Raw genomic sequence first — 19,604 nt, 5'->3', positions numbered from 1 at the left:
CAAACACATTTCTTTATGTCTTTCTTTTCTTTTTTTGAAGTGAAAATGTCCATGTGTCTTTTAATTTCTGAGTAAGTGGGCAACAAATCAGTCTAACTGTAAAATCACATGATTGTCAACCACAGTTGTAATGAACACAGAGCTTGTGGCTGATCAAATGTGGGAAAGGCAGATGGCAAATTTGCTCTTAACGTTTATATCTCCTGTTTTTTATTACTCACTCGTTTGTTTATGAAATGAAGATGCAGACAAACACAAACTCTCATTCCATGCTTCATCATAAATACTTTGAACCATGGTGGTTCTTATGAAGACTTGTTTTCAGTATTTGGTTTGTGGCCACTTTCCATAAACAACAGTGATGCGCTTAACTTATCAATTGTCTCAATGCTAAGAAAGCTGTTCACACTAGGGCTGGGCGATATGGGAGAAAATATCTTTCTGTCAAAATAAATATATTATAATAATAATAATAATAATAATAACATCAAATAATATCTGGATATTTTTAGGCTATAAACCAGTATATGAGACATGGGGGATATACAGCTGCACACAGGTTGTTTCTCTGGACTCATGAAAAGTTTTCTTTTGAGATGTCCGTGCTTCACACTTTAAAATAAAATATCTACTGTTTATGACCTTTATTACATGACTTGATACACTTATTACCTTTCATTTCAGATAATACATGATTCCATTCATTCAGGCCTAAGATTTACATTCAATAATATGATAAGAGTTTCACTCATTGGTGGTTGGCAAGGATGAAATTCATGTAACAACACTGCCACCTGCTGGTTTTTAGTAGCACTATTGAACTCAGGGTTTATGACTTATTGTCATAAAAAATACTTGTTATGACCTTTTAGAATCTTGCACAAGGCAAATACAAAAAAAATAAAAATAGGCATTACCAAAAACAAATAAAAACTAACTTGAAAACTATTCTAACCTTGGTTCTACAATTGCCTTCTTTGTAAAGGGAATATATTTAAAACATATGTCTTGTGCTGGAAAATTTTATTTTTTTTACTGCTCCTTCAAAATATCTATGTTTACATGGAATCACAAACAGACAAAAGAAACATTAACAAAATAGACAACACATTAGATTAGTACATACCGTTTTTCATACTCCTCCAGGTCAACAGGTGGCGATGTTCTCGGTGTTTTAACGTCTTCTCTTGGTTTTCTCTCACAGTAAAAAAAGAAAACATGGCAGCTCTCAGGCTAGCATGTTCAGGCTTACATGCCCTCTATTCGACCGTTCACGCTCCAAATCAGGTAAACTTTTTCCATTAATCATTTTTGAGATTAGTGGAGTTTTTTTGTTTTATTTAGTATTGCTTAATTGACAGAAGGAAACTGCAGCCGCCATTGTGAGCGGTTGAAGTATCTCCCTGACGTTAGCTTTGCAGCTATCTGACCTGCCTGTGTCCAGCTCTTAGCATTTTATCTGTTATTTTATTTTTAATTTTGTTAAATTGCGACAGCTTGTGTAAGCATTTTTCTATTTAAGAGGGACGCCTGGCTTAACCATTGTTTATTCAAACAGCGTCAGAGAAAAGTTAGTTTTGTAAGAGTGTGCGTAATGCTAGGTCAGTTGAACTGAATTTTAATATTTTAATATTTAATATATGATTGGTACACTTTTAGTTGGTGTTTGCATCAATTTATTGTATAGCCTACGGCATGAACTTTATGGTTTTCTTACTTCATCTCCCCCCCAATAACATAAATGCAAACTGCTAATGTCAATAAAATTGGTCTGTATATTTGATTTCCATCTTGCAGCTGAACATTAACTAATGCCACAGTGAGGATGAATAATAACATATCACGTGTTTAATACAATGAATGTGTTGTGTAAATACAGAGTGGTACATTCTCAGACTTGTTACTTTTGCAGTTTGCACATGTTTAAATTGAGTTTATTAATCATTTGCGATACCTTAATGTTTTTAAAGTTGTAGAGGCAGATTTCTGGTCTTTATTTCTCTGCACTTTGGTTTGTGATATTTTACTGACTGGACATCATTAATGTTTATTTTCTTTCTATGTTTCTATTTATTTACAGACTCACTAGTTAGGTTTATCAACAGGGTTTAAAAAGTTTACTGTATTACATATCTCATGTTTAATACAGACTGTATTATCTGAACAGCCTCAGTTTCTTCTATTTTTGCAATTTGTACTTGCTTGTTTACACAAGCACCAGGCAGTGCTTTGTTGTGTTATGGTAATTATTACATGTTTAACCAGGGTCAACATAAAATAAAAAATACCTGGCCCACTGGAGGGCAAAAACCATGGGCACATCTATTCCTTTCTTTGTGTTAGCTTTCTATCTCCTCCTTGCAAAAGGCTTCAACAACAGTGCTTAACAGATCTTGTTATAGGTTCATTATGAGCCACAGGTACATGTTATTATCTTTCAGTCTTTAACAACTGCTGGAACATTGTGTGCAGGCCCTGAGAAGCTGCTGGGGGGCCGTGGAGCAGGTGAGGGGTTACTATGTTAACTGGAGGATGCTCAGGGACGTGAAGAGAAGACAGATGGCCTTTGACTATGCTGATGAGAGGTTACGGATCAACGCACTGAGGAAGAACACCATCCTGCCTAAAGAGCTTCAGGTAGACTGATATTTCTTTATCTACTTGTATGAGAGAGATACCAAATTTCTCAATTTATTGTAACCTTCTTGTGAAGTAAGGATATACTCCATTGCTAACTAACTAAGCTGATTTAATATGGAATATATGGAATAATATTCAGTTTTTAAACATTCACAGGAGGTGGCAGATAAAGAAATTGCAGAACTGCCCAGAGACAGCTGCCCTGTAAGAATACGCAACAGGTGCGTGATGACTTCCCGACCCCGAGGAGTGAAGCGGAGGTGGCGACTGAGCCGTATTGTTTTCCGTCATCTAGCTGATCACAGCCAAATGTCAGGGATTCAGAGGGCAAGATGGTGACTCTGTAGGCATTGGACAATTCATTCACTTTGGAACATGATGAAAAAAACAAATGGTGATGAGATTATAACCAGCCAAACATCAGCATTCGATACTGTCTGGAAACTCAACAGGTATTCTATTCACTACAATGAAACATCATCCTCAACAGCTTGACAGTTGAAAATAAATCCACTGAATAACTGCAGCAAGTTGTCGGTATATTGTATATACTGAAGAAGACGTACATTTGTCCCTTCCATCGACTGGTTTTCCATGTTTCCATATGGTTCGTCTAAGCATGAAAATTATCAAATTTGTTGAATTTTAACAGAAAATTATCTTACTTCTCAAATGAACAAATGTCCAATAATGTACCCAGAAAAGATGAATAAATATTGTTGCACATTACAAACTATATGCACATGTGTATTTTATTGTACAATATAAATTTAGTTAAAAGAAAAAGTTTAAGCATCTTGCCACTTCAAGGTACAAATAGTCTTGCAGTATAATATATAATATAAAAAAAAATGCAGTATATGTACGCGATAATGTATATTACTGATCATTGTCCATATACATAATGTAAGTGGGACAAGATTAAAATCAATACAAAATCAAGTATGCTGATGAATATTTCTGGCCAAGGGAATGCTCGTCTTGAAGTTACAGAAGTTATTCCTGTAGATGGCAGTAGTGTGCATACAGGCTGTCTTCGACTCCAAAGAAGAAGAAAAGCAAACGCTTCCTGTGTGGACTGACGCTGCATGAGTTCAATGTAGTTGATCACTTCTGTCTGAACAGCTAACAGAACTGAACAAAGCCTAAATGGATCTCACCGAACAGGTAAATCGCCATTTCTGCTTGAATACTATATACACTGACGACACCAAAGGTCGCCTACAGGCCAAGGAGGTTCATGTTGTAAAATGAATACTCAATTTTAGTTAACGCGGGTAGTTAGCAACCAAACGCGAACCCGGCAAATATATTTTTTTGATATATAGTCACAGGAAACAAGTCTGTTTTGTTTGTTCTTTGTTTTTTGGATGGAGGGGGGTTTAAGCGTGACTCAACTCAAACGTGGATTTGCCAGAAACGGATAAATGTGTGTTGTTAGCTAAGTTGCTAACTTACTGTGGTCCATGACTGGAGCAGAACGTTCTAGCAACGTGATGCTCGCGATGAACGGTTCACAGTCCATTTAGGGCCATATATCGAGAGAGAAACAACAATCCACACTCACACCTACGGTCAATTTAGTTTTTGGACTGTGGGAGGACAACGGAGAACCCGGATAAAATCCACACACGCGGGGAGAACATGCAAACTCCACGGAGAAAGGGCCTAAAGTCAGAATAATTTACTAAAAGATATAATGGTTGCATTCGAGCCCTAATTTGTACTTGTCCTCAGACTGAAAAAAAGTATTGGTGTTTTTTCAACTTTCAACCGTGCAACTGATGAATGCAGAATTTATAAAGGGTACCTAACGAAGATGTCAAAACTATCAAACGGATTAATTCAAAGTTGCCTGTTTTACAGTAGTTTAATTCCTTACCCTACAGATCAACCAGTTGGAGGCAGACTTGCTGGAGCTGGGGTCGCTCTTGGAAAAATCAGAGAGAAAGAGGGTGCAGGATCTGCTCAAACAGGAGCAGAAGAAGGTGGAGAAGGAGCTTTCAGTCAAACAGCTGCAAAAAGAGCAACAGGCCAAGAGACAAGCAGACCCATCTGCAGCCTCTAAAGCAGCATACACAGTCAAGATCACCAACTATGGTATGACAGTGTTGTTCACTCACAGTAATGATCTCAGAGAATGTGTGTACTGTATATGTAAACTTGAAGTTTTTGAAGTTGTTGTTCACCGTCTTACATCTTGTTTGCAGCTTGGGACCAGTCGGAGAAATTTGTCAAAATATACCTTACACTGAAGGATGTGCACAAAATCCCAACAGAAAATGTGGAGGTCAACTTCACCGAAAGGTGAGAGATGTATATATGTGTATATAGAGTAGGATTGTACCATATATCCACACTGTGTTACTTAAAATGCAGTTGTAATTACAAATGTTGCTTGTCTCAGGTCATTTTCTGTGCTGGTGAAGGATCTGGATGGGAAAAACCATCAGATGACAATTCTCAATCTGTTGTATCCAATCGAGGAAAAGGACAGTTTCAAAAAGGTGAACAAAGTAGATGAAGCTTTTTGAAGGGATTATTTGTACAATTACTGACTCATTTCATGGGCTCTTGGCATAGAAAACTGAAGCAACACAGTTACTAGTGTGAACAAATGGGCAACCTTTAATTGCAGGTTCTTTTTAAAAAGGACATTGACCTTCCACAACAAAAGATAGAGCCTTTTTCTCCCCAATTTATTTACTAATGAGCATGCCCTTGTATCACTTCAGCTCAGTTGTAAATTGTTCAGCCACTAAGGGTAGAAAGTAGACTTTACATCCTGAAGAAATGATTTGACTGTCTCTGCCTGCTCGAAAGATCTTTAACCACGTGTTATCCCCACAACAGCTAAAAACAGACATGGTCCTGGTCATGTGCAAGAAACAGACATCAAAGAAGTGGGATTGCCTGACAACGGTGGAAAAGCAGTCTAAAGAGAAAGAGTAAGTTTGTGCTGATGTGATTTAAAACTGCTGTTTTAATGGAGGTTGTCATGCAGCAATGATTAAGTCTATTTCTCGCAAATGTAACACCACAAATGTCAGTGACACATTTGCAGATGCAGATGCAGCTCCACGAGTAATGAACTGAACCTTTACCGTCTAATCATTTCAAACAAACCTCATTATGACGAACCTTTGTGTTTCCCCCAACAGTAAACCCAGTGTTGATGAGAAGTCCGATCCCAGCGATGGTCTGATGACCATGTTGAAGAAGATGTATGAGGATGGAGATGACGAGATGAAGAGGACCATCAACAAAGCCTGGTCAGAGTCTCAAGAGAAGAAAATTCGAGGAGAAGGCATGATGGACGTCTAAACTACACTCACTGCTTTTCCTAAACAAGACTACAAGTCTTAACTATATATCTTCCAGGGCTGCAGGAGGTGTAACATTACTGTTAAAATGTTGCAGATTTAAACTGAAGTTCCAATTGTAGAAATGACATTCCCACAATATGTTGAATAGGTTGACCGTCATTTAGGCGAGTGGTGGTTTGTTAGTCACTGTTTGTTATGCATAAACCTGTCAAAGAAAATCAAATAGATGTTTAGCCTTGTTCTGAAGTCATTTCTTTCCAAGATTGATGATTGTCCATGAATTAAACTGGACCAGTGTAAGTGAGTAAAATTAGTTGACATGTTCTGTTGATCATCTTATTGTGCAGAATCATTGCAGAGAAACAACTGACATTTTGAATGTGTAGGTGTACATTTGCCAAAGTCATGTCCATATTTACTGACAAAAACTACTCGCACTGTCTTGGTTTTTATATCAATAGATTTTTTTCCATTGACGTACTGCTCATGCATTAGTCCAATGTAATCATTTTCATTTTTATAATAGGTCTTGTCTTTATTATAGTGATGCACAGTTTTCTACCATAATTTCCGTTTGCTCACATTGTGGTTACCTCCAATATTTGTGAATATGTAAAACAATTAAAAAACAAGATAAAACTGTCATTGTGGTATTTTTCTTAAGTTTTGTCCATGAGAAGTTTGTTTTGAGAAAGTTTCATAATGAGCTGAATTTGAAACCGTCTTCATTTCCCAAAATGCTACGTGAATGTGTTCATTACTTTGCCGAAACATTAAAATACATGTTAAGGTTCCAGGTATGTTAATTGTCTCATAGATGATGTCGTTTACCAGGCCTTCCTAGTTCCTCCTAAATAACGACAGGTGGTGAGATGATGGTGCAGAAAGAGACTCTGCTGACACAAGGCCTGTAAAGAACAAAGAGAACTTTATAGTTGCAAGCTAGTACCAGTTCAGATTCTGCAGGGGTCCGACAGAGGTGTTTTATCAGTGGGATAAGCATAATCCATAATAACTTCTCAACAAACTAAAAATAAAATAGTAAAAAAAATCATTTATCAAATTGAATGAAAGAGAACTCTGTCCTAGTGGCCTAAAACAAACAGAAATGACATGCAAGTATAGTTCCCTAGGTGTTAGTATGGGAAACAAGCACAGAGTCTGTCTCCTCAAAACAATTACATACAGTGGTGTGAAAAAGTGTTTGCCCCCTTCCTGATTTCTTATTTTTTTTTGCATGTTTGTCACACTTAAATGTTTCAGATTATCAAACAAATTTAAATATTAGACAAAGATAACCCAAGTTAACACAAAATGCAGTTTTTAAGTGATGATTTTATTTATTATGGGGAAAAAACTATCCAAACCTACATGGCCCCATGTGAAAAAGTAATTGCCCCCCTTGTAAAATCATCAGGTCATGAGCCATGTTGGCAAGTTCAGTTCTCAAAACCAAATAAAAGCAACAACATTATCTGACAGTGATCACAAAAACACAAGAATGTATCAGAAGGCGGTACCTGGGACTGAGTGTCAAGTGAAGTGATGCAGGAGCCACTGTTTGCATTCCAGATTCGGATGTGACGATCACTGTACCACCTCCAGATGCCAGGATGTTTGGCTGCCATGGACACCAGGCTAAAGCCTACAACAACACATCCAAATAGATTTTACACACTTACAACAGAATATTAACGACAAGTATCTTCATGTCATCACAGAGTTTAGTGAAACAAGTATATACTGTAGTTGTCTACCTTGACAGCTCCTTGGTGTTCGCTCCAGCAGTGGACCCGCAGTTGCTGGTGCTTCCGTCCTGCACACGGGGGCCACCTGGAGACCACTTCAGCCCACACACGTCCTGTGAGTGACCATTGATTGTGGTGATATGATGGTTTGCAACCCTCACATCACGATGGTGAATGATCCCTGACCTTGAGCCACTGACGGGGTAGGAAACACGACTTTAAGTCCATCAAAAGTCAAATCGATTAATCAAATAATCATTGCAGCCCTAATTGAAAACAACATGGCCTTTTGATTAGCATGTTGTCTGGATTTTTAATCTGGTTTTTTTTGTGCCGGTTTTGAGGTTTTGTCCATCCTGATTGGTTACATATGTATTACTAATGTAATGAACCGTACAATAATTAGAACTACATTTTCCATAAGTTGTGACTAGGCTGTGTTCAGGACATCCATGGCTACTACCGTACTGCAAATCAGACATTCTAACCTGACAGTTTTGGAGAACTGACTGTTGCAGGAGATGGAACTATTGTGACATCAGCCATGTGGGCGTTATTCATCATCCAGTAGATGGCGGTGTTGCCTCACACGAAAAATATGACTAGACTGGTTCAGCTTCAGAGATGCCCTATAATAGTATAATGTCACTCTGCTTTACTAACCTGCTTGTGCTGCTTCATATAGTCTGCATAGAATTGTTAAGTGGTTTAGGATATGTTACACATTTCCTTTGTGATATTTACTATCCATATTTATGTCTGTGTGGGTGGACCCCGACTTTCACCCTATGTCTGCTGGGATAGACACCAGCCCTTTGTGACCCTCGTGTGGAGAATCAGGCAACAATGAGTAAGAGTGAGTTGTGACTATTTGATGAGATGAAGAAAATCAAACACTAGGTCATCTCATATGTGAGCAATTCACATATTGGAGTCAAGAGAACTTCGTACTTTATTCACCTGCAGAAAAATCAGTTCACCAAAACATTAATTTTTTTAGCTTCTGCCCTGTCATTGACATACAGTTACTATTTCCCCATATAACTGTGTGGCCAAAAAAAAACCCAAACATGTGACATGTTTTAAAACACGGCTAATTTATGCTGCATTTTATGAGGACATCTGAGGTATTGCAGTCAAGGGTGAAGTCTGTCTGTCTGTTATATAAAGTCACTTTTGTTAATAATATTACTTCAGTAAAAGTCTTAAAGCATATGACATTTACTGTACTTAAGTATCAAAAGTCATTTTCTGGTATAAAATGTACTTAAGTTTTTAGAAGTAAAAGTATTAACTAAAGATGGAGCCATGGTAGCTCAGTGGTAGGACACGTTGTCTTTCTACTGGAAAGTTGTGCGTTCAATTCCTGGCTCTGATACTAAACCCCATGTATAATGGGTGAAAGGCAAAACTGTAGTGTAAAGCTGCTCATCAAGACAAGAAAGACTCTATATAAATACAGACCATTACCAACTCTTCTTCTTCTGATTTTATTTGGTAGTAACGAGTAACAAAGTTAGTTAGAGGAAATGAAGTGGAGTAAAAGTCAAAGTTGCTAGAATTAAAACTGAAGTAAAGTACAGATATGTGAATGTTGTACTCAAGTACAGTAACAAAGTATTTGTACTTTGTTACATACAACACTGGTAAAGATAGTTTGAAAACAAACAAATATAACGTTTCATATTAGATCATTTTTGAATTGCTGTATGTTGTGAAACCTCTATAATTGTCTGTTTCTGGGCACAGCATTTGCCTCCTGGTATTGAATCTGACAATAGACTGATTGTGATTCTGGTTTGGTCATTAATTGTGTGTGAACATTGACAACAGTCATCCAGGGGGAACCAAAGGACAGACTTTAGTGAAGTCCCACTTCCATTCTTGGCTGATATGCGTTAGACTTGAGGAGGAAGTTGACTTTTACAACACCCGAACGTCAAATCCAAGCGACAACAGCAAAGATTACACGTTGTAGAGTTGTGACGCTGTTTGGGGGTTTAGGGGAAGGTCCAAGCCCCGGGTCACATGACACTCTGAAGCGTAAAGAGCCCCAGAAAGGCTCGCGCTGTCTCTGAATGAGTCTGTGAGCAAATCGTCTGGACTTTCTCCACCGGTGCGTCCCCGCCCGCTCCATGACGTAGCCTCGCCTATAAAGCCGAGGCAGCCGCGTTCAGTCGGATATGCCAGATGGAGACAGCTGGAGGAGGCAAGCAAGTCTTCACGCACCCGACTCACGACTGAAGCGAAGAACGGCGAACCAGAGAGAGACAGAGACACAGAGAGTGAGGATATTTATTCACGAGCGTGTCGTTTCTGCCTCCGCGTTGAATGGATACCGGTTGTTTCACCGCGACGCAGCGTATTTCGTGCCACGCCATGAACGCGGATTTATTTAAGCCTGCTCCGGAGCGTGGAGCCCAGCCGTCCTCTGCGCCGGTGAAAACCAGCAGGAATAAAGCCGAACAAATCAAACCAGAGCTGGCCCAGGTGGTGACAGACCCCAAGACCGGGAGATCCTACAGTAAAGGGAAGCTGTTGGGAAAGGTACGGAAATGTAACATCACATGTGAATGTCTCGCCTCATTGGAATCATCCTTTTTATTTTTTTCTCAATTGTACGACATCAAAGACGGAATGTGGGGTTGAGTGAGTCGCTGTTTTTGGCAGATGTACTGTCAATAAGTTTAAAAAAAAAAAAAACCCTGATGAGCTGTTTTTCCAGGTGCGTTACTTGATGCGGGTCTGGTTGGTTGGGTGGGTGGGTGAGGGGGGGGGACCTCGTGGATATGGTGCGCGTCACTGCTGGATGAATCAGACGCAAGGTGTGCCCATGCAGCTCCTGAGTGCACACATGATTGGCAGCAATAGAATTACAACAGCTGCTTCACTGCATTCCCTGTGTGTTTTTTTTATTTATTTATTTATTTTTTAAATGTCATCATAGCATTACCTTGAACACTTAACCCCTTATGTCAGCCAACGCTGCTGTTCCTCTCCATCACTATTAAGTCTCTCTCTGTCTCTGTAATGTGCATGTGTGCATGTGCAGTGTATGAATGGAGAGACCATCAACATGTTGCTGGAGGTTTATTCCCTGCACCAGGCAGGGAGCCAAGTCTGTGCGCTCTCCCTTCTGCTGCCGCAGAGCTGGAAACGTCTCTGTCAATATAATGAATGCAGCAGCCTGCTTTGCCTCGTCCCTTCTTAGCACATAATATTCTCAAAATGCATCTGTGAACGCACCGACATATTCAGCAGTAAACATGATGCGTGGCGTCTGTCGTCGTCTTTTTAGCTGCATACAGAAACACCCAAGGCGACACAGGATGCTGATGATAACGTTTCACCTGAGTGGCGTTAACCCCTTTTGTAAATATGTTTAATTCTGGATTGATCATTTGCCTTTAACACAAGAATTGTCATGATGGGGAAATATTGATGATTGGGCCAGAGATTCACCTTTCGTTTGGTCACTGCAGGTTCTCAACCTGCTGCTTTTAACTTGATCCTGGTGTTTTCCTCCCCTTTTTAGGGTGGCTTTGCTCGATGCTACGAGATGACAGACCTCACCACCAACAAAATGTATGCCGTCAAGGTGATTCCACAGAGCAGGGTGTCCAAACCTCACCAGAGAGACAAGGTACGCGTGATGCTGCTTGTTTACCAGTCACACTACGTGACTGGATGTGTGTTGGTTTCATGTGAACAAACAAACAAACTGATCAGATGTCTCTGTATTGACAGATCACAAATGAGATTGAACTGCACAAAACCCTGTCTCACAAGCATGTGGTAAAATTTTCTCATCACTTTGAAGACCAAGAAAACATCTACATATTCCTCGAGCTCTGCAGTCGGAAGGTGAGACTTCATATTTGTGTGTGTGCAGCTTACTTTGATTGCCATGCCATGGAAACAAAACAGAATGCAATACTTTCTTTGTATCCAACTGTGAAATAGCTATTGACCCAGACTTGCTGGCACCCTCCTGATTTACAGCAGCAGCTCATTTATGTGCTACTGCAGAGAGTGTTGGTGTGTGTGTGTGTGTGTGAGTGCAGTAGCGTTGTTCCACTGATGGATGTGAGGGTGATGATTCCCCTGTTTTGTCCCTGCAGTCGCTGGCACACATTTGGAAGGCCAGACACACGCTCACGGAGCCAGAAGTGCGATATTACCTGAGACAGATCATATCTGGCCTCAAGTACCTCCACAACAGAGGCATCCTGCACAGAGATCTCAAACTAGGTACATGATCTGACTGACAAACCTTGTGTATGGATACAATGATTGGCATCCCAGGAATCTGCTGTGACTTGGGCAGGCACATGTTATCTGCGGAATGCTGACTGGACAAATGCATTATTGTCTCTTTCAGGCAACTTCTTTGTCAACGAGAACATGGACCTACGGCTGGGAGACTTTGGCCTCGCTGCCAAACTGGAAACGGTCGAGCAGAGGAAAAAGTAAGTCTTTATTTATTTATTTATTTATTTATTTATTTATTTACAGTACCGTCCAGTAGATTGGTTGTTTCGGCTAATGCTATATATGCTGGAAACATTCAAGATATGGGAAACGTGTAGGCACTTTTTTTTTTTTTTTTTTTTTTAAGGTAAAAGTGTGTTTAGTTCAGCCGGTCCCATTTCCTTTAGCGAAATATCTGCTGTGAGGAAGGTCTGCTACACCAGGCTTACTCGATATGCTTGAGCAGTACATGTGTTGAGTTAGAACTCACTGAGCAACTTTACGTCGCGTCATTCTAATTAAACTGCCAATGGTCACCGAATTTAAAGAAAGTAATTGTTCTTACTTTGTTTAATCACCTGAATGTATATGTGGACTTTAATTATTGAACAGTTTCCGTATCTTGGTGTTAATCCAGTCTTGCATATTGAATTAAAACCATTACATCATGTGCTAAAGCACATTGTTCCTTCCAGCTCTTGCCCCCCCCCCCTCACAGTAAGAACCAAACTAACTGGTTTCCAAGTGGCAGTTGAATGCAATGTTCAGAGCATGGTTTCGATACCGTTTGACACCTTCCTGTGGAATACCAGAAGAGTGGTTGTGACGAGAAGAGAAATGCTTCAGCTGCTGCTTCCTTGTCTCAGTGACGCGTGTACTGAGAAAAAAAAAAAAAAAAGTGAACACATTATTATTTTTGTTGTTTTTCTCAGAACAATTTGTGGGACTCCAAACTATTTGGCCCCTGAGGTGCTCAACAGACAGGGCCATGGCACAGAGTCGGATGTTTGGTCACTTGGATGTGTCATGTGAGTGTTTGCTTTTTCCAGAATTTGTGGCCTTTTTTTTTTTTTTGTGATTTAATCCGAAATATTAGTGTAGTATTGAATATTGACTTGAACGGTTGCTGTGCTTTCTGATATTCAGGTACACGCTGATGTGTGGCAGCCCTCCTTTTGAGACTCTTGACCTCAAGGAGACCTACAAGTGTATAAAAGAAGTTCGGTACAACCTGCCCTCCACACTTTCACCCGCGGCACAGAAACTCATCTCGGGCATCCTGCAGAAAAACCCCAACGACAGACTCTCACTGGATCAGATTCTCAACCACGACTTCTTCACCAAAGTACGTCAAACCAATTGCGTTGGCTTTTAGAGAATGGGGGAAAAAAAATGTGGTGTGAAACTAACAGTATGACAGCAGTACTTCAGGGTCATTGTGTCCCTTCTCCCTCCTCCTGCGTCTTCCTCACCCTTTGTCTTTTCTCTCTGCATTTCCCTCCTCTAGGGTTATACTCCTGACAAGCTTCCTCCCAACAGCTGTGTGATGGTGCCAGAGCTCCACCCCCCAAGCCCTGCCAAGAAATTCTTTGCTAAAATGGCCAAGAGCTTCTTTGGCAAGAAGAAGGCAAAAGGTAAGCAGCCGCAACAATGTCTGACACGGTGGAGAACTTTCTCATTCGTTTCTGCGCACACCGGTGACAAGTTTGACCTTTTGTTATTGAAACTATGCATGTTGGATATCTTGTTCGTCCAGTTTTCGCTCACGCCAACATTTGTTTTAAAAGAAATGAACACGAACAAACAGATGGTATTCGGTTTCCTTGAAGCGCTTCGAAGAATGAGATCAGAATAGACTCTCTGGCTTTGGAATGTGTCTTCTACGGGAACATTGACGTGTCTTTTTTTTATGTTGTGTTTTTAGTGGAGAAGATTCCATGCGAGGAAAAAGATGACAAAGACATTTCCAAGCTGGTGTCCGGCATCGTTAAATGTTCAATCAACCGCCAGATCAGTTACAAGACCGTTGGACCCAATGAGGTACTTGTTTTTTTTTTTTTTTTTTTTAATTTATAATAAAGTGATCAACCTCATCCATTTTTAATCTGAAGATGAAACAATAAAATGGATATTATCAGGGCAGATGTCTCTTGAGAAAGTTCTGTGGATGAGCAATGGAATTATTTAAATGGATAGAGCGATTTGCTTAAAGAAGTCTTGTGTTTAAACTGCTCAATGTTTGTTCAGCAAAACACATTTGAGGCCATTTTTGTGGCATGGAACTGGGGAGACTGCATATTTGTGCCTTCCCTGGTGTTTTGACTAGACCAACAAACCATAAGAGACTTATAAAAGACTTTTAATTGTTTCCCATGACGTGAATGTGTTTTGGTGTCTTGTTGCCGTGCAGGTGCCCTCTCCCACCGGTCAGCTGGTCAGCTCTGTGCCTCTGGAACAGACTCCTGCTGAGGAAGAGTCCAGGAAATCCCTCTCTCGCTCCTTCAAGGGCACCATGGCCAGCAGCACTGAACGTACGTGTCGGCTCTTCTTTTGAACATGTGTCCGTATGCGTTGGATTTTCCTTTTTATATGTAATGTTTTATAACGTGTATTTTCTCATTGTTATTTTTTCCCTCCAGCTTGTGAAGACGTATTGACCCCTGCAGCCGTTGCTGAATCGACCATGAAAGTCCTCAAAGGCTGCCTGGCCACCATGCCTGCAGGTAGGAGAGCACAAAGTAGACTTAAGACTTTAAAAAAAATGACTGGGTTATTATATTTTGCTTTATATCTTGCATCATAAGTTCTTGAGTGTTATTGTGAGTTTGACTACAACAGCAGTAAATACTACTGGAGTAGTAAGAATCGATGAAATGTAATTAAATTCCACACTGTGAAATCGTAGCACAGTCCCTCAACATGGTTTTCCCTTCAGGCACCAGAAACCCACCCTGTTTGTCCAAACCACAGTCTTTCCTGTGGGTCACCAAGTGGGTCGACTACTCCAACAAATACGGGTTTGGCTACCAGCTGTCAAACAAAAGTATCGGGGTGCTCTTCAATGAGGGAACACATCTCAGTCTTTGTGACCAACGCAAGTAAGTACTAGCACGGTGTATCGTGTTTTTTCACATAAGGCAATTGTATTTGTTACATTTGTAAGTTGTTTTCCTGAAATTTGATGGCCGTAAAAATGGTCTTCATCAATCTTTTTTCTAAGTGTGTTTTTTTTTTTTCCATTTTCTAAACAGGACTGTCCACTACTGCCTGAACAACAACAAACACTTCAGCTTTGCTGCAAACTCTCTACCTGAGCAACTCCGCAGCCAGAAACAGATTGTCGAGCTAATGGCTAACTACATGGAGGAAAACCTCATGGAGGTATGAGGAAATTACTCTTTCAGTCGTCAACTGTCGTCCACTGGTCATCAACTGCAATCATCGTTAAAGCACTGTTGTGTCAGTGCAATGGAGTGGGTATTTAACTTCATCATTTCTCACCTCCTCAGGGCGGAGATCTAAACTGTGAAGGACAGGCCTCGTGTGCTCCTCCTCTGCTGCTCCAGTGGGTGAAGACGGACCACGCTCTCGTAATGCTCTTCAACAATGGCACTCTTCAGGTTTGGAAACGCTCCTTTTTTATATACCACAATAAAGTTGCATCAGCAATTCCAAGTTTCGCGTTGGATTATTGCGCCCTCCTTACATTCTTTATTTTTTTTTATTTCCTCCAGGTCAACTTCTACACTGACCACACCAAGATCATCCTGTGCAAGTCCTCTGATGACTCCTATTTGCTCACCTACATTACCCGGGAGCGCGTCTCGTACACTTACCTCCTCAGCATGCTGAACGAGATGGGCTGCTCTCCTGAGCTACGACACCGACTACGATACGTGGTGCAGCTGCTTCAACACCATGCTGACGCCTGAGAGCACACCTCGACTGATGCCTCTAGCTGGTTGACCCTTTTTTGGGGGGGGGGGGGCGGCTCCCTGACACCACATTCGGGATGGACGCTCCGATCCTGAACAATATTCTTGTCTTAACTAGTGCTTGAGCTGCGGATGATCAAATGTATTGACCTTGATTAACGTCGTGCAGTCAGGACGTTGCCCAATGCAGCATCTGCCTCAAGGGTTTGTGCCTGTACAGCTTTTGCCTCAAAAGGTATCCACCTGGAAGGTTTTGATACCCACAATAAGAGACTCCAAAATGGCCTGACATTATGGATTCCTCCGGGGCAGATGCCCTAAAATGAACACCCAAACTCGCAATTACCTTCCCTCACTCTTTCGACACCACTGCTTCTTGGCTGGATCCTGCAGCTTTCAACTTCCCATGAATAGAACCGGTTAACCCAGGCATGGTTTCTCAAATGTATGTAAAGCTGTCAAAGTGCTTGCAACGGAAATGTGGATAATCTTGCAGCTGGAATGCTTTCAGGCTCAATTTCCTCAAGGTATTTTAGCAACAAGGTCATCGCTGCCGTTGATTGCACTGGACCTGTGATCTTACAGTGGAGATGCTTTGGGAAGAAGTGTGGTTTGATTTGGGAGGTGGAAGAGAGAGAGAGACCCTCCTACCCTCAGTTGGTTTCTGGCCTCGTTGGACTAGGGTGCACACATTCGTTTTTGAAACAAATCATATGAGCCAGCTATAGGATCACACTACAATCTTGACCTCACATGCACAAATAACATTCCTGGCCTTATTTGGTGATGCTTGGAGAGTCATTCCTTCTGCTCCAACATTGCTTTTGTCTTGTTCTTAGATAGTTGTTGAAACAAAATTCACTGACATGGTACACCGTAAATTAAATGGGCTATGGGAGCAACACAATTTTGCACTTTTTTTTTTTCTTTTTTTCTTCTTTTGTTGAAAATTTAATCTGGAAAGCAAATTCTTTTTACTACCACTTTTATTTGTTTTTAATGAGATACCAAAAGGCATTTTCTTTTGTTGGTTGTTTTTTTTTTTTTTTAAAGTTTTAATTGCACGTACAGTAGGTGAATGTGTCTGTGCCTCATGCTGGTAAACAATGCTGTTGGAATAGGAGGGGGGAGGGGGATAAAAAGTGCCTTTCTGAGGGATGTCTGTTTAGTGCAATAGCAACCCTTGGTGAATGTCAAGCTGTATACAAACGAGTCCTGAAATGGGGTTAACGGGCGTGATTTACTTTTGTACTTTTTAGTGTGAAGTTCAAAAGTAAATTCACCAGCACTACACTCACTACCTGGTATAAGCTTGTTGAACGACTGTCAAAAATATTTATCCCAGTTATATCTACTATGGAAAAAAGAATACATTGTACTCCATTGTACTGTACTGTAATTCTTATCGGTTTACATTGCTTTCTCGACCCAGAGTTGTATCCTAAAAACTGTGACGTGGAATGCAAGTATTATGTACGTGTTTTCAAGAAACCCAACATTGTGAAAGCCATTTGCCGATTCAAGAGAGTTTATATTTTGGCACATAATGTCCTGTTTATTTATATTTTTATTTATACATGTTTTTTTTATTTATTCTGTAAATGTCATGTTCTTGACACAAGGAATTCTGATCACCTTTTGTATGTAAATGTGTTTTTTTTGGGGGAAAATGGGACAAAAATAAAGTTTATGGAAAATTTAACTTGGTTTGCACTGAAGCTTTATTCATTTCGAGAGAACACGGTGTACGCTACGAGGCAGTGATGGCGTCACAAGCGCTCCATGAGTCATCTTGCTCCGTAATAGCTGTTCTTTGTGTCGTCTTGTAGAAAGGAAGCCTTGGCTTTACCTGTGTGTTGTGGTTTCTTTTTTTTTAAGAACTACTGAAATCTCTTGGCAAAAAGGTGTGGGAGATAACTCAAACATCTAACTCTAGGAGACGGTTATTAAAGGTCACATTTATGACGGTGTATTGTTAAGACTGTAGCTATACAGACACTCTGCACACCATGTTGAGCGCTATAAAGACAGAATGACGCAACACAATGCATCTCTTGTGTGGTGTCCTTGATCCTGGGCTCTCTTCAGTGGACACAGTCTTAAAGGAATTTCCAATGTCCTACTCTACTGAATTACATGCATGTACCAAGCAACTGCTGCAACCGGTGTGTGTGATATGAACATTGTTAAAAACCCTTTCTTGCTGTTCTCACAATAGCAACAAAAGTACATCATTCAATACTTGAGTCATCTGCTATAATGTAAGATCACCACCAGAATGTTTAGCATGTGGATACATGTTTTCTGGGTGAGAATGGATGGAAAAACCAAACCCAGAATCCAGATTTCATTTCTGCCAAAGAGGTTACACTATTAAAATAAATGTGCACTAAATAAAAATACACATAAGAACAACTGGACTCCCGTACTCCACAACACCGCATCCAAACTTGCCCAGAGCCAACGTGTTCGTGTCTGTGCTAAAATGTGTCAGCCTTGACCTGGAATTTAAAACAATCTGGAATCATATCAAAGAACCGCGCTGGTTGGAAACAGTTGTAATGTGAGTTATAACTGCAGCTGCTGGCTGGTTCAGTGAAGTTTGGTCATAAAAGAAAGGAAATACACCCTGTGAGAGCTTAAACAAAGATACATATCTTTTAAAGCTTTAAATTAAATGTGTGGATAAAACATTTTTCTGTCAGATAAGAGTATAGTTTCCTGTCAGAGCTTCTGTGTACTGTCATTTCCATGACGACGGATTTGAATGATTGAATGAATGAAAGACACATGATACAGCTGTTATCATAGCTCAAGTCAACAAATGGTGGATTAATAAACTCTTAAATTTCGCTGACGCCCCGGCTGTGATGGAAAAACTTGTTAAATGATTTTTGATACTAATAATATAACAGATTTAGATTTTCTTCTGTGCACAGGCTTGTTAGTTGGGTATGTTTGAGAGAGAGTGTGAGAGTGAGAGAATCTCCTGATTGCAAAACTGAATCTAGGGCAGCAGTTCGAGACTACACGGCTGCTTTGCTGAGACTCGGAGGGCAAAATGTGCTGATTCCCCACCTTTAAATGCAGCATGAGAGTTAGTTATTACTTCAGATGTGTACAGTAAATGTGAAGTCACACGGTGAGATTCTCTCTCAATGCTAATATAACGCTGCAGTGGAACGCCGGTGTGCACTTGGAGTTCAAGTTGGATGTTATTATTGCAAAGTATACTATATTTCCCCTTATCTGGTGCATGACACAACATAAATAACAAAATACAGAAGATGCCATTGATGGCAAAAAAAAAAAAAAAAAGCGTGACAGACAAACATGTATAATTAATTTTTTTTTTTTCCAAACAACAATAAAACCAGGCTTCAGATCGCTGATCGCTCATTCTAGGAAGAGGCTATCGACCTCAACCATTACTAAACACAGTAAAAATGTGATCATCGGCTTAAAACAACCTTCACGTCACCCGTGCTCGTGTGGAAATTGAAGATATACAGGGTGAAACAGGCAGATGCTCTGTGCTGGTGTGTAGAGTATAATGTTTGAACAATTAAGACAGACACAAACTGTTATCTCAGGGCTAATCACTGAGGCTATCTGCTCAGGAACTGGAAAGCTGGCTGTTTCCTGTACTGTACAAACAACATACAGAATAAATGCTTAATTTATCCCCAGTCCATAGATGTGTT

At 40.3% G+C, this 19,604-nt stretch overlaps 3 protein-coding genes across 3 annotated transcripts; all 3 read left to right on the top strand.

Annotated features, from left to right (window-relative positions):
- The first annotated feature begins 1,197 nt into the window (after positions 1–1,197).
- Positions 1,198–3,376, top strand: mrps14 (mitochondrial ribosomal protein S14). Its single transcript, XM_058637790.1, has 3 exons — positions 1,198–1,287; positions 2,473–2,637; positions 2,797–3,376. Exons 1-3 carry the CDS (start codon positions 1,219–1,221, stop codon positions 2,977–2,979), a joined length of 417 nt encoding a protein of 138 aa, XP_058493773.1. The 5' UTR covers positions 1,198–1,218; the 3' UTR covers positions 2,980–3,376.
- Positions 3,377–3,675: 299 nt separating this feature from the next.
- On the top strand, positions 3,676–6,611 carry cacybp (calcyclin binding protein). Its single transcript, XM_058635268.1, has 6 exons — positions 3,676–3,807; positions 4,530–4,740; positions 4,851–4,947; positions 5,048–5,147; positions 5,494–5,588; positions 5,802–6,611. The coding sequence occupies exons 1-6, from the start codon at positions 3,790–3,792 to the stop codon at positions 5,962–5,964; spliced, it is 684 nt and encodes a 227-aa protein (XP_058491251.1). The 5' UTR covers positions 3,676–3,789; the 3' UTR covers positions 5,965–6,611.
- Positions 6,612–9,850: 3,239 nt separating this feature from the next.
- Positions 9,851–17,602, top strand: plk3 (polo-like kinase 3 (Drosophila)). Its single transcript, XM_058643905.1, has 15 exons — positions 9,851–10,261; positions 11,250–11,357; positions 11,462–11,578; positions 11,836–11,965; positions 12,096–12,183; positions 12,898–12,993; positions 13,112–13,310; positions 13,473–13,599; positions 13,890–14,005; positions 14,376–14,496; positions 14,605–14,688; positions 14,901–15,063; positions 15,217–15,346; positions 15,475–15,585; positions 15,700–17,602. The coding sequence occupies exons 1-15, from the start codon at positions 10,046–10,048 to the stop codon at positions 15,895–15,897; spliced, it is 2,004 nt and encodes a 667-aa protein (XP_058499888.1). The 5' UTR covers positions 9,851–10,045; the 3' UTR covers positions 15,898–17,602.
- Positions 17,603–19,604: the final 2,002 nt, after the last annotated feature.

This window comes from Solea solea, chromosome 1 (genome assembly GCF_958295425.1).
Source record: "Solea solea chromosome 1, fSolSol10.1, whole genome shotgun sequence".
NCBI classification, from domain to species: domain Eukaryota; kingdom Metazoa; phylum Chordata; class Actinopteri; order Pleuronectiformes; family Soleidae; genus Solea; species Solea solea.
The sequence above is the reverse complement of the archived record's forward strand: the minus strand, read 5'-3'. Positions and strand labels throughout refer to the sequence as shown.

Excerpts from the sequence above, each read along its gene's own strand:
- cacybp (XM_058635268.1), top strand. Across the intron at positions 4,948-5,047 it reads GAGGTCAACTTCACCGAAAG|GTCATTTTCTGTGCTGGTGA; the intron begins GTGAGAGATGTA and ends TGCTTGTCTCAG. Across the intron at positions 5,589-5,801 it reads AAGCAGTCTAAAGAGAAAGA|TAAACCCAGTGTTGATGAGA; the intron begins GTAAGTTTGTGC and ends TTCCCCCAACAG.
- plk3 (XM_058643905.1), top strand. The coding sequence starts at position 10,046 with ATGGATACCGGTTGTTTCACCGCGACGCAGCGTATTTCGTGCCACGCC. Across the intron at positions 13,600-13,889 it reads TGGCAAGAAGAAGGCAAAAG|TGGAGAAGATTCCATGCGAG; the intron begins GTAAGCAGCCGC and ends TTGTGTTTTTAG. Across the intron at positions 15,347-15,474 it reads TGGAGGAAAACCTCATGGAG|GGCGGAGATCTAAACTGTGA; the intron begins GTATGAGGAAAT and ends TCACCTCCTCAG.
- mrps14 (XM_058637790.1), top strand. The coding sequence starts at position 1,219 with ATGGCAGCTCTCAGGCTAGCATGTTCAGGCTTACATGCCCTCTATTCG. Across the intron at positions 1,288-2,472 it reads CCGTTCACGCTCCAAATCAG|GCCCTGAGAAGCTGCTGGGG; the intron begins GTAAACTTTTTC and ends CATTGTGTGCAG. Across the intron at positions 2,638-2,796 it reads TCCTGCCTAAAGAGCTTCAG|GAGGTGGCAGATAAAGAAAT; the intron begins GTAGACTGATAT and ends AAACATTCACAG.